At 33.8% G+C, this 13851-nt stretch overlaps 1 protein-coding gene across 2 annotated transcripts in view; it reads left to right on the top strand.

The window, feature by feature from the left end:
- SEMA3E (semaphorin 3E) overlaps nt 1-13851 on the top strand; it is a 281858-nt gene that overhangs the window by 247099 nt on the left and 20908 nt on the right. For both annotated transcript variants that reach the window (XM_033193243.1, XM_033193241.1), the window contains exons 12-16: nt 1536-1627; nt 3953-3994; nt 5530-5696; nt 10627-10694; nt 12193-12332. In XM_033193243.1, coding sequence (XP_033049134.1) covers nt 1536-1627; nt 3953-3994; nt 5530-5696; nt 10627-10694; nt 12193-12332 — 509 coding nt within the window. The remainder of the gene's footprint in view (nt 1-1535; nt 1628-3952; nt 3995-5529; nt 5697-10626; nt 10695-12192; nt 12333-13851) is intronic.

The raw sequence follows: 13851 nt of genomic DNA, 5'->3' as shown, positions 1-13851 counted from the left end.
ATATAACAGTCCAGGAATGTTTTTAGAAATACTTGCTTGTCATATTGATCAAAGTGATTCCAGAGAATTTCAGAAGTATCAAACATATATTTGTTCTGTCATATACACGTTTAATTCAAAGGTATCATCGTATTGAACCACAGATTTTCAGAAAAAAGAACATGTCTGATGAATGTAAAATGGGAACAACATCGAAAAATCCCACAAATAATGGTTACTTTGTCCAATATTTACTAGACACCGGCTTTGATACAATACATACATGGTTCTTATTAGAAAATCACTAATTGCGAATTAATCATTTGAGTCTCGTCTTTGCTTTTTGCCTGACATAATTGTCAAGTATTTAATAGGTGTGCTTAGTTTTCAAAATGATGACAATTTTTTGTTTCCTTTGGGTAGTGTACAATACAAGTAACTGTTATATGCTTAATTATAATCCAGTTTTATGAACTCATCCATAAAACTTGATAATATTTCAATAAATTGCTGAAACAGTATGATAAATAGGCAAAAAGTGACATTTTATTTTTTTCTAAATTATGTCTAGCATTATACTAAATTATTTGTATTTGGCAAATTAATGTTTTGTTAAAATGTTTATAGGAAGGAACAAGTTCAGAATATCAGGAATGATAAAAATGAGATGGAATTTTAAAATACGAATATAAACTTTAAAAACAAATGATAATTACGGAGACTAAATGATTGGTACAAACACTTCTCTCATTGGTGTATACTTGGATTTTTTTCTTGCCAAAACTGTGTGTGATTGAATGTATGTATATGTTCTATATACATGGTGAGTTTCACATTGTGTTGCTTGGAATATTCCCTAAGGTATAGTTTTGTACCATGAATGTAGCTTTCAGTAAAAAAATTCTTGCATCATGCGTCACAGAAAAAGTAGCTAGAATAATTTGGCATCTCTCTTATGTTTTATTAATTCCAAAAGACATTTTGATTTTTGAATCTATGACTGGATTTTTGGATCAAACTATTTGAAAAAATCATTATTTCCTCTTATTTTTTGGCCAGGCATATAAAATTAATTTTGCTAATTAAAAATATGAGTTTATAAGTAGTCGTATTGTTTTAAACTGACAGTGATAAAAATGTTTCATGCATCTGGATGTCAAATCTTATCTGAATTTATAGTCGCTACTTTTTTTTTTTTTAGATGAAGGCTTCTCTGTCTCCCAGGCTGTAGTGCAGTGGCATGATCTTGCTCACTGCAACCTCCGCTTCCCAGGTTCAAGCGATTCTCCTGTCTCAGCCTCCTGAGTAGCTGGGATTACAGGTGCCCACCACCATGCCTGACTAATTTTTTTTTTGTATTTTTAGTAGAGACAGGGTTTTGCCATGTTGGCCAGGCTAGTCTCAAACTCCTGACCTCAAGAGATACACCCGTGTCGGCCTCCCACAGTGATTACAGGCATGAGCCACCACACCTAGCCAGCTACATGGTTTTTAATTATTTGAAAACCAGACTGTGACATAGATTCTAGTTTATTTCTTGTTTTGTTTTCTTACAGATAATGGAATTGTGCTGAAAGTAATCACAATTTACAACCAAGAAATGGAATCAATGGAAGAAGTAATCCTAGAAGAACTTCAGATATTCAAGGTATTTAGAATAAAAAATATAGACTAAATTTATGCATTATGACTACAAGTGAGATGTAAATAGGAAAGATACTATGTCCATTTTCTTTTTCCTAACAGGTGTGTTGTGGATTCAGAGCTAATATAAGTGAAGAATTATTTCAAATTCTAGTGCATATATTGGATTGTTACAGACTTTTCAACTGAGAGATCAACATTTACCTAGCATGGAAAGAATTTCAGTGAATAAACTGTGACTATAAAGAAATAACATTTATATGACACATAATTTTCAGAGCCAGTATTACAGTCACATCTTATAGAAATGTACAATCAATACTGACAAAAAATAATAATACATTTTCATATTGTGAACACTGTGGCAAGACAAGCATACTGCTTTTTATTAAGTGCATTAATTATACAAAGAATTTACTAAAAAAGAACAACAATAGAAAATGATAAAAAAATAACATGAAAAAATAATTACATATGCAGATACACTAACATACACAGGTGCATGTGTGTGTATATATATATGTGTATGTGTGTATATACAGATATATGTGTACATGTATATATAAACAAATATGCACTTACACACACACACACACACACACACACACACACCAAGTCGCATCATTTGCAGCAGTTTTGGTCTTTAAAGTTGTTATAACACTGAACTAGTGAATACTGACCACTGCTCCCATGGGAAATAAGGGGTTCTGTTCCAGCAAATTTCTAATTGTAACATAATTATCAACAAATCAATATGTAACCTTCTTTTATGTGTGTTTGTGTTTAAAGACACCTTATTTAATATATATTGCTGATGGACTAACATTGTACTCACAGCCAACAGCACTATAATCCATGCCTGAATGAAGCTTATCTAAGGAAAGAGTTTTCAACGTTAAGGCACAGCACAGCTTTTTTGAGTTTAGAAATATTAAACAGCACTTCAGCACTATGTTTGGGGACCATTTTAAAAAACAAAACACCAACAAAAAGCACAGAGATGTGAAAACCTTGACACTACATACTCCATGAAAAAGATACTTATTTACACCATGAAAGTTGAAACAAGAAGGCAAGAGTGACTGCTTGTTTCATCTCAGCTGGGAATGTGCATGTCCTGTGACTCAAATTTTTTGCTGCTCTGAGCATGCATGTTTCCATGAGTGAAAAACACAGGATGTCTTGATATTGGGGTTACAATTAATTTTAGTAAGTAGGCTAATTTGCAAATACAGAATCTGTGAATAACAAGGATTGGCTATATATTTTTATAATGGGTAGATGTGAAAGATTTTATAAATGAAAAGCAGTACATTTTGCCTTTGCTGTACTAGAACACGGATGCCCTAGAGCCACACCCAAAGCTAACCACCATCCTATATCAACCAGAGCAGCTATGCTTTTGTTTATTTAGCACTCTGGGACTCTACATAAGATTTCATTTCGTGTTATAAAATGAAATATGTTTAATATTCACTCACCACAGTGTTTTGTTCATGTAAACTCTTAAGAAACATTGTTGCCTGAATGAATACATGAATGAATATATGAAAGCATATTCTGTAGTTTAAACTTTAAAAAAATTAAAAAACACTGACATAGAGGATCAAATGTTCCCTTTTAACAACCAGCTCTTCAAAGGGTAATCGTCCCCAGAGTGGATTTCACCTGCCCTGTGGTTTTCCACTTGCACAGCTGATCTGAGTTTATTGTGTTCCTTAGGGATGCACTACCCTTAACAATCCTAAAACAACATATTGGTTCTCAAAGCTGTGGTATAAATTGTCCTTCCTCTGGTGCAGTTCTAAGAAAATCAGGTTATTCATCTTGTTCAAAGAATCCTGGGTTAATTGTGATTCACCATGATCACTCCAACAGAAAAATATTTTATTTAGGTTTGGGTTGAAAAGTTTAAGATCACTTAGTTTATTAGCAATAACACCTATTGAAAGACCCAATGGTTTCATTTTAATGATTCAATTACTTTAATAGAACATTCTGACTTTATTATTTTATTTAAAGATACTTGAGTTTCCAAAGCACAAGTAATATTCAAATGCAAATTCAAAAACCGTATTCCAGAGACAAGCAGTAAGCTGGTTAGATTGCCTCCTGCTCTTTCATCTGCATATCTGCCCACCCCATTAGAAAAAAGTTTTAAAGCTGTATTTTAATTGTATTTGCTTATTGATTTACTAAAATGAAAGCTATACAGTACTTAACACAGAACCACTTATATAAGTAATGTAATTTCAGGAATTTACAACCATATTAAGGTAAATGTTTTTATATTGTTTTCTTAAAAATGAAACCTTTTTAAAAATTTCAGGATCCAGTTCCTATTATTTCTATGGAGATTTCTTCAAAACGAGTAAGTTGTCTGTGTGTGTATGTGTGTGTGTAGGTGTATGTGTTCTATATGTAAGCTAAGGTCAAAGGATATGAGAACATTAGTTCATGTGCTTAAATATGGACTTATTACAGTTTTATTTTTCTTTTATTACTTTATTTTATTGTAGTAAGAACTTTTAACATGTGATCTACCCTATTAACAAAATATCAAGTATACAATACATGTTTAATGGCTCTAGGTACAGTGTTATACTGTAGACCTTCAAACCTTATTAATCTTGTTTGATTGAAACTTTATGTCCATTGATTGATTCTGACAAAAGTATATCATGATTTACATTTAATACATGCCTTCATTTTCCATCTCTATAGAAAGGAAGATGAGAGTAGTTTTACTTCTATAATCATGATAGCACTTTATTCCCTGGTTATTTTGCACTAATGTTTTTCAAAAACAATGGTAACAATGATAATCCCAGAGTGTTCAAGGAAACACACCTCCTTTCCACTTCACTGAAATCAGTTTGGTGTAAACTTCTTTAGAAACAGTTGTTGCATATATTTTCTCAAATTTATTTATAAATAATCCTCCATGTTCAGGCAAAAGGAAAGATATGATACTAAATGTTCAGCTACTTGTTCTGCAAATAGATAGATATACACGTCACTCTTCTAAATGTTATATGTCAATATTTAAAAGACTCTTTGCTTTCCAAATCTCTTACTAATTGTTTCTATAGATTTGTTTTCTGTTTTTGAGATAAGGTCTCACTGTGTCACCTAGGCTGGAGTTCAGTGGTGCAATTACAGCTCACTGTAGACTCGACCTCCCCAGGCTCAGGTCATCCTTTCATGCCAGCCTCCTGAGTAGCTGACATCACGGGCACATACTGCCAGCTAATTTTTGTAATTTTTGTAGAGACAGGGTTTCGCCATGTTGCCCAGGCTGGTCTCAAACTCCTGGGCTCAAGCAACTAGCCTCCCAAAGTGTTGGGATTACAGACATAAGCCACTGAGCCGGACAGTTTCTATAGATCTTTAAAGGAAGATCCACAGTGCTGGATAATGCAAGATAATGAACACAGCTTCTTGAGTTCTTGTCAAGTTCAGTCTAGCAATTTTGGTGCTCCTGCATTTATGTCTACAAATGTTTCTCAAATATTAGAGAAATGAAAGTATAAATATTCTATTACCTATATTGAACAACTGCTATAATTTTTTTTTTTTTTTTTTTTTGAGACAGAGTTTCTCTCTTGTCTTCCAGGTTCCACCTCCACATCCTAGGTTCAAGCAATTCTCCTGCCTCAACCTCCAGAGTAGCTGAGATTACAGGCACCCACCACCATGCCCGGCTAATTTTTTGTATTTTTAGTAGAGACAGGGTTTTGCCATGTTGAGCAGGCTGCTCTCAAACTCCTGAAACTGCTGATTTAAGTGAATTAAATTTAAGTGAATTTTTTCTGAGGTGATTGTGTATAAATGTGAAAACTAGGTGTAATAGTTCAGTGAAAGTGTTGTCCATTTCTGCTAGTGACCTCTTTCTGATTTCTGTAGCAACAGCTGTATATTGGATCTGCTTCTGCCGTGGCTCAAGTCAGATTCCATCACTGTGACATGTATGGAAGTGCTTGTGCTGACTGCTGCCTGGCTCGAGACCCTTACTGTGCCTGGGATGGCATATCCTGTTCCCGGTATTACCCAACCGGCACGCATGCGAAAAGGTGAGATATGATACCTGATGAACTATTTCCCTTGCTTAGGAAAACCCTAATGCTTTTTTTTTTTTTTTTTGCTCTTTTTTTCCCCCCACACATTCCATGAAAAATAACCATGCTCTTTTTATTTAAATAAATCATCATAATTATATTTTGTTCATAATAGAAACTTTGAAAACTTGAAGTTTTCCAGAAAATATCTGTATTAATTATTGTGTACAGAGACTGGAGCTGAACATACTGTTGACCTTCCATTTTTTCACCCAGGTTTGAGTCAGTTCTTCCCTCTTTTGAAACTTCTGCTGCAACACATGAAACGAGTTCAGATAAACTTAAAATGTGGAAATGGCAAGCCACCGCATATGAGAGATTCAAAGACTTAAAAGGAAAATAAATAAAGAAATTTCTAAAATACATCCTGCATTTGCCCCATGTCCTCTCTACCAGCTGGTCTTCATTTATTTCATTTTGAAAGTGAATATTTTAACTCCTAGGCAAACGCATGACCTGTATAATTAATGAAATGTGTGATTTAATTCAACACAAATGAAAGGTACTTAAAGACCCCCAAACTCCAAGGCCTACAATTCTGTGAGGTCATTGCCATTTCCTACAGAAGGCAAATCTCAGGATTCTTTAAGCAGAGATCTTGAGGTTCAGTTAAGTCTTTTGAAGAATAAGGATATCTCTTCAGTCACAGTTTCTTTCTTGCGATAAAATGACCAAAGACAAAATAAAGCAAGCAATAGAAGTATAGGTAGTTTTCCTACTGAAAAGCAGTTTGTATTAATTTCAATTATTTTTATTATTTAACTTTGGGTTACTTTTCTGTAAACCTTTTTCAGAATATAATTTAACCCAATTTAGTGTAGTTCTTGTTTTATATGTTCAAATATATAGTAGAATCTCATTAAAACTTCACTAATTCAAAATTTTGTCAATTTTACTTGAGCTAAATTAATACTCCAGTGAGTATTTTTTAAATGATATAATAAGCAGATAGTAAAATTATGCTTCAAGAGGACATTTTTAACTATATTTACCAATTGTATTAAAGAATTGAGCAAATTAATTGATTTTGCAGAAGTGTTTGTTGTTGTTTGAAAACAATTCTTGAAGAATATAGTCATGTCATTATTTGAAAATATCAATTATAAGTGGAGTGTATTCGCCTATTAAGCCAATTACTGTACTATGTGCAAGGGATATGAAGAAACAAGCATAACCTCTTGCCTAAAGGAAATTGGAACCTAAAGCGAAGAATGGAATTGTAAATAATAATAGTAGTAGCTTGCTATTCTGCACTTACTATGGATGAGGTACTCAATTAAGAGCAATGTGTATAATACTTTATTTAATTCTCAAAATAATCTCACTTTTGAGCTTAATCTTGAAGGTAGAGATATAAGAAGATTCCAGTTAAAGGGAATTAATTTTCTGCACAAAGAAATAGAATGCTTAAAAACAAGCACCCAGTACCATGGGTCGGGAGTGAAATAGAAGAATATGAGGGTAGAACGTGAATTTAACCACAAATAACAGTATTAATTATTTTATTGTCATCAGCAACAATAAAAATGTTTACAAGCCTTGCACCAAATGCTTATGAATGACAGGGTTTTGTGTTAGGCATGCAGTAGTGATAATGAATTTTAATTGAGAAGTTTCCATAGTTAATTGTTTTATATGGTGCATCTTTTAACAGTGTACAGTCCTAAGCTTGATAATACAGTAGATGTGGTAGACCAAAAGGGTTACTTAGAAAAAGTCAAGTGAATGAGAAAAATAGTGGATAGGAAGGCATGAAATGCTGGAATCAGAAGCCGTGCTCGTAAATGAATTAGTTCAGTTCAGTGACATGTAATGGAGATCTTTCACTGGTGTCAAATTCTTTTGAACCATCACTCACCCCTGGGGGAGAATTTTTGGATAAGTTTCAACACATGAAGGTAAAATAGCTTGCTTTTATAGCAGATCGTTGTTGCATAAGACCTGAATAGAAGCAGAAATTGAAAATTGGTCATTAAAATAAATACTTCTCTGCTCACAGAGTGAAAATGAGTCAACAGGGGAAAAACATTAATTCACAATCCAAACCACTTGTTTAAAATGATCTTCCAAAATACAGTATGGTTTATAATGCTAGAATCTTTTTCTTCCCCTTGCTCTTGTATTTTGTCTATTTCCAGAGTTCTCTTTAAAAATTTCTAAGAGACTAGAGATATAAGAATAATACGCAACATTGAGGATGAAAGCAACTTTGTTCAACCTTTCTGAAACTTTTCCATATATATATACATGTATATATAATATACACATATATGTGTGTATATACGTCTATATTACATATATATGTAATATATATATTACATATACACAGTCATATATGTATATGTAATATATATACATGTATGTGTATATATCTATACTGAAATAAAGGACAACTATACTGGAATAGTATAAAATGAACTGAAACCTTGCTGGAAAATGTGATATCTTTCTTTTAAAATGTATGTTTCCAATAACTTTCAGCAATATTTTTGCACTCAGTTCTTGACCTTGCTTATCCAGAATTATTTGATTGTAGCTTCCTTGTCCTCATATCACTTGTAAAATAATCTTTATACAACACTATCTCTGCAAAGTGTAAGCCATTTCTTATTTCATTGATTTTATTCCTATCCATTATTCATTATTTCTCATCAGGCTTCAGGTTCTCAATATAGAAGCAATACTCCACAAAGTGAGGGATTAACAACAACATTTTAATTATCATCTAAATCTGCTATTAGTTGTATAATAGTTGTACATGCTAGTGTAAAACAATATAGAATCATGCAACTTTCTACTTTTGCTTGTTGTTTTTTCATAAGCTCTATTTTCAATCTAGTTCAGTAGGATGATACATGTGGCAGATCTAATATTAACTTTGCAAAATCTCAGGTTTTTAGGTAAGGTTTTCTAATCAGTGATCTCTGCATTAAGAAAAGCAAACAAACTAAAACTAAAAAGTACTTTTGTATACAGGTCATAATCCGAAAAATTGATTGCAGATGTTCATCTGCCCCAGTTTTCAATATCTATTAATTTGTTAAATAAGGTCTGAACTCCTGTGTGAGAAAGCACTTGATCTCTTGAAATAGCATTCTATTATTGTTATTTAGAGACAGTAAGGACACCCTAAAATGAAAAAAACAAAGAGACTGAAGTAGATTTTAGATGTCATTTTGCCACCTCTATTTTACATGGGAGGACACAAAGAGTCAGGAAAGGGAAGCAATATGCATAAGATCATACAGAACATTAGTGGTGGTATTGGGAATTGAATCTGGTTCACTTTTCCAAATTTCATCATTGCATATGGTTAAAGCATCTCATTGTCACTTTGGGAGATATGCTCTCACCCTCTAGGGTAAAACTTCTGCTTTGCCTTCTGTTTTTCCCTCAGTCTTGAAGAAATGCCATGAATTAGAGAGGCAAGTGGTATTTTCCACCTTTATGTAATACTTCTATTTAAATCTCTAAGCTAAATTAAGTATGCCAGAGTTCTTGATTTTATAATTTCAATACTATTATACTGATGATAATTCCCATTGTTTAATTCCTCAAAAAAATGCTTACATATTAAATCACTTTATATATAATGTTATATTATATACTTAAATATCTATCTATCTATCTATCTATCTATATATATATCTATTTTTTTTTTTTTTGAGATAGAGTCTCGCTTCATTGCCAGGCTGGAGTGCAGTGGCGCGATCTTGGCTCACTGCAACCTTCACCTCCGGGCTTCAGGCAATTCTCCTGTCTCAGTCTCCTGAATAGCTGGGATTACAGACACACACAACCACACCTGGCTAATTTTTGTATTTTTAGTAGAGGTGGGGTTTCGCCATGTTGGTCAGGCTGGCCTCGAACTCCTGACCTTGTGATCTGCCCGTCTTGGCCTCCCAAAGTGCTGGGATTACAGGCGTGAGCCACCATGCCCGGCTAATGTTTTTATATATATTCAAAACATTATATTGTATATGTCATATATATATTCTTGAATTGCACATACATATGTTTTATATATATTCAAAACATATGTATATTACATATATTCTGGAATTATATATATATAATGTTATACATCTATATGTGTGTATGTATATATATATTCTGGAGTTTCTCCAGAGATACAGAATATTGTATTTTTTTCAGTTATATATCTAAATAATCTATGAAATAAAAAAATACTAGAAATGACTCTAATTATACTAGGCAGATTGAGGGGGAAAATACTAATATTTCTTGAGTCCCACTCGATGCACAACATCCTGCTAAACATGATGAACACACTATCACATTGAATAAAGACATGTACTTCCTCAATGTTACATCTGAATAAAAGTAAGCTCACTACAGTATATTATTAGTTTATCTCTTATTTTTAGAAATTCTATTTGTACTAATTGATTATGATGACTATAGAACAAACTATTTGGATTTTAACACCTTTTTCATTTGCACTTTATTATATATGGGAGTTTTGTACTCAAAATAACTGTTTTGTACTCAATAAATACTTTACTTCTAATCCCATTGTCTTTCTCTGCCCAAATACTTTACCACTCAAGACATTCTCAAACTAGAAGATTTCTTGTTGAACTAAATTTTTAACAAAAAGTAAAGAGAAATATATTCCATTGTTGTTTGAGTTTCCAGAATTCAACATTATGTAACAAAGAACAGGGTAACATAAATCTTAACTACTGAAGAACATATAATGGAAATGTGAAAAACTATGAAACTTGGATTTTATTCTTATTTCATATGAATGATCATTTTTTTCAGTAGCAGAATACTACTTGTATATTTAACGCAATTGGCTGCATTTTAAATCCTGGAAAATCAAAAATATGAACACCTAAATACATTTACTTTCTTTCAGGCGTTTCCGGAGACAAGATGTTCGACATGGAAATGCAGCTCAGCAGTGCTTTGGACAACAGTTTGTTGGTAATCCATAGAAAATCAATTGTTCTGGGTTACTCAGAGAATACATTGAATATAAACTGCAAACTTCTTAAAAAGAGTGCTTTTTTTCTTTGTGATTCATGTATACTAGAACAATGTAATAAGTATTCTTTTTCTCTGACATGTAGTTAAAATTTGGAAAAAATGACATCTAATTTTTATTAGGAAAATAAATTATATGTACTACCACCAAGCTTCATTATTAAACAATTATTAAAACAATGAAACCCTAGAACAAGAATGCTGCATACTTTAGGTGATTGATGCCGTGGTGACTCTTATGACTTACCTCTTTATCTCACACTGGGGACTATCTTCACCATGTTACATAGCTTCTAGTGATTTTATCAACTGGTATTACTTCTATCAAGTCATCTACTAAGCTTTGGGATAGATAAAGTGAAAAAGCTTTTACTCTTTTATCTAAGTTGACTAAGGTTAGGGCTAGGGTTGGTGGTTCAAGAAAGGTGATAGAGTGGTGGTATCTGAGTGGCAAGGAATTGAGGAAATTTCATCTTTAGGCAAAAGTAAGGAAGTTAAGACAGAACTTCTCTGTTAACACTCTCCTGACTCTTTCTATTATGGTGGTAACTGTTGAATAGGCTGTATTTAGTGTCACTGAGCTCACTAGGAAGTAGTAATAAGAAGGGACACCACAAATAAGAAACCAGCGGTGGCTATACACAGAGCCAGAGACTGTGCTCCAGTGTCACTTTGCTGGACCCCAGGCTGACTCAGGATTCAGTGGAGGACTCAAGCCTCTGGGAATACTGGCAAAAGAAAAGTAGGACCTTCATCTGAGGGAAGTTTAGGGGTCAGTTCTGAAGGTGAGTAGGACTTTTTTTTTTTTTTTTAGAGAGTAATCCTGCTTGCTTTTATTCCCTACTGCAGCTAAGTGTACTTGCCTGTATGCAAATTTGAGTTCAAGTCCAGTGAGAGCCTTTCCGGTCCAAAACAGATTGTAATCAAGCTCTATTTCACAAAGTCCCTGATTCAGTCTCATATTCTCTTCTCACTGCAGCAGCCCAACACCCAGATAAATGCAATCCCTTGTCAAGATATAATCCACATTTATGTTTATGTAGTGGCATTTTGCCTGCATTTCTGGTTTCTGCTTTTGTTTGTAACTACAAATTTTGTCCTGTGCTTTGGTGTTCCCTTTCTCTGCCCTCAATAAAGGGAAGAGACTTTCCATGAGTTTATCACTGATGCTTCTTACTGCCTTGACTATCCTGTCCCATCCTTTGGAACCAGACTCTCAGTTACCTACTTCTTTCCCACCCCATAGCCTGCTTGCTTGTTTCGTGCCTAAACTTTGGTGTGCCATTCTTTCTAAATAATTCCTTTAAATTACCTTTTACAGAAATGAGCAATAAGTAATGAGTTAATCATGTTACTGCAGGGATCTAAATAATGTTTGAAAAATGTATTTACCTGTAAAATCTAAGTCTCAAAGATGGTATTAATGTTCCTGTTGTAGGGGATGCTTTGGATAAGACTGAAGAGCATCTGGCTTATGGCATAGAGAACAACAGTACTTTGCTGGAATGTACTCCACGATCTTTACAAGCAAAAGTTATCTGGTTTGTACAGAAAGGACGGGAGACAAGAAAAGAGGAGGTAATTCATAGCTGCACATTCACAACATAGTGTTTTGCGTATAGTGTGTGGTCAGTAAATAGATGATTTATTTGGATGCTGAAAAATGAAGCTAGCTGTTGTACTATGCAGGTCTTATTTAAAAAGTCAGTTTTATTTATTATGTGTGATTTATATACATAAAATAATTTAAATATATATACATAGAGTTTTTATAGACATATACTGTATAAATACACATATGCTATACACATATATAGAAATCATTAATTTGGATCTTGGAAATAGGAATTTTTTTTTTTTTTTTTTTTGAGACGGAGTCTCGCTCTGTTGCCCAGGCTGGAGTACAGTGGCCGGATCTCAGCTCACTGCAAGCTCCACCTCCCGGGTTCACGCCATTCCCCTACCTCAGCCTCCCGAGTAGCTGGGACTACAGGCGCCCACCACCTCGCCCGGCTAAATTTTTTTTTGTATTTTTTTAGTAGAGACGGGGTTTCACTGTGTTAGCCAGGATGGTCTCGATCTCCTGACCTCATGATCCGCCCGTCTCGGACTCCCAAAGTGCTGGGATTACAGGCTTAAGCCACCGTGCCCGGCCGGAAATAGGAATTTTTAAAAGAGGTACTCATAACTCATGATTTTATGGTCATGTTGTCAAAATGATAGTCTTAAATCATGACACCCAAGGCAATGTTGTAGAGAAATAGCAAAAGTTAATTATCATTAACTCATATGTCTTAGACATATGAATAATAATAGAATTAAAATAACAACACAGCTGCAACATTAAGCTCGTTGTGTAAGAAAGCTTTTCAATCATATATGAGACATTGACATAAGTGTTCTTGATCGCAGGGAACAAAGGAAAGACCCCCACTTGTTCATCCTTTTTAGCAGTTGTAGTGGTGGAGATTGTATTTCTGTAATCATCTTCTACATGATGGGAGAGGAATTACTTGGATGCTTGTAGAGATGGAAGGATAGGCAGCTTTAAAGCATATGTGTAGAATACGAGGCAGTTACTGGATAAAAGAATGTGAGTCAAGGGCTGTCTATAGAAAGAGTCCAGGTCATAAAAGGTCCAGGGCATAAAGCAGACAGATAAGGCAGATCACACTGGTGATGTGGGCTTTGAACTCAGTTTTACAAAAGTGGAATTACAAAGATAGCAAGTGGAAAAAAAATGAATATTTTAGAGGGAGAAAGAATATTGAATATAAAAAAAATGATCCTCGGTAAAGAAAAGGTTGCAAGTTGAATAATGAAAATGAGTTCTAGAGACCTGCCTTAGGTCACAGAGAAGAGGTAATAAGTACATTTTGGATAGAGAGTAAATCAATGGAAGGCTTCACCTCGTTTTGGCACTGGAGATTAAACATTTCTCATTGGAACACAAAATTACTGATTCCAAATGCGGAGCACTTTGAACTTTTTATTCCTTTTTTCTTAGCCTATGGTGAAATTTAAAACCTAACATGTTTCTAGTTCAAAATCATACAGTACATTCTGGGAGATAATTAAATTTGTAAATCCTTGGTTC

The sequence above is a fragment of the Trachypithecus francoisi genome, unplaced genomic scaffold (genome assembly GCF_009764315.1).
Source record: "Trachypithecus francoisi isolate TF-2019V2 unplaced genomic scaffold, Tfra_2.0 Lachesis_group4, whole genome shotgun sequence".
NCBI lineage: Eukaryota > Metazoa > Chordata > Mammalia > Primates > Cercopithecidae > Trachypithecus > Trachypithecus francoisi.
This window is presented reverse-complemented; position numbering and strand designations above follow the sequence as displayed.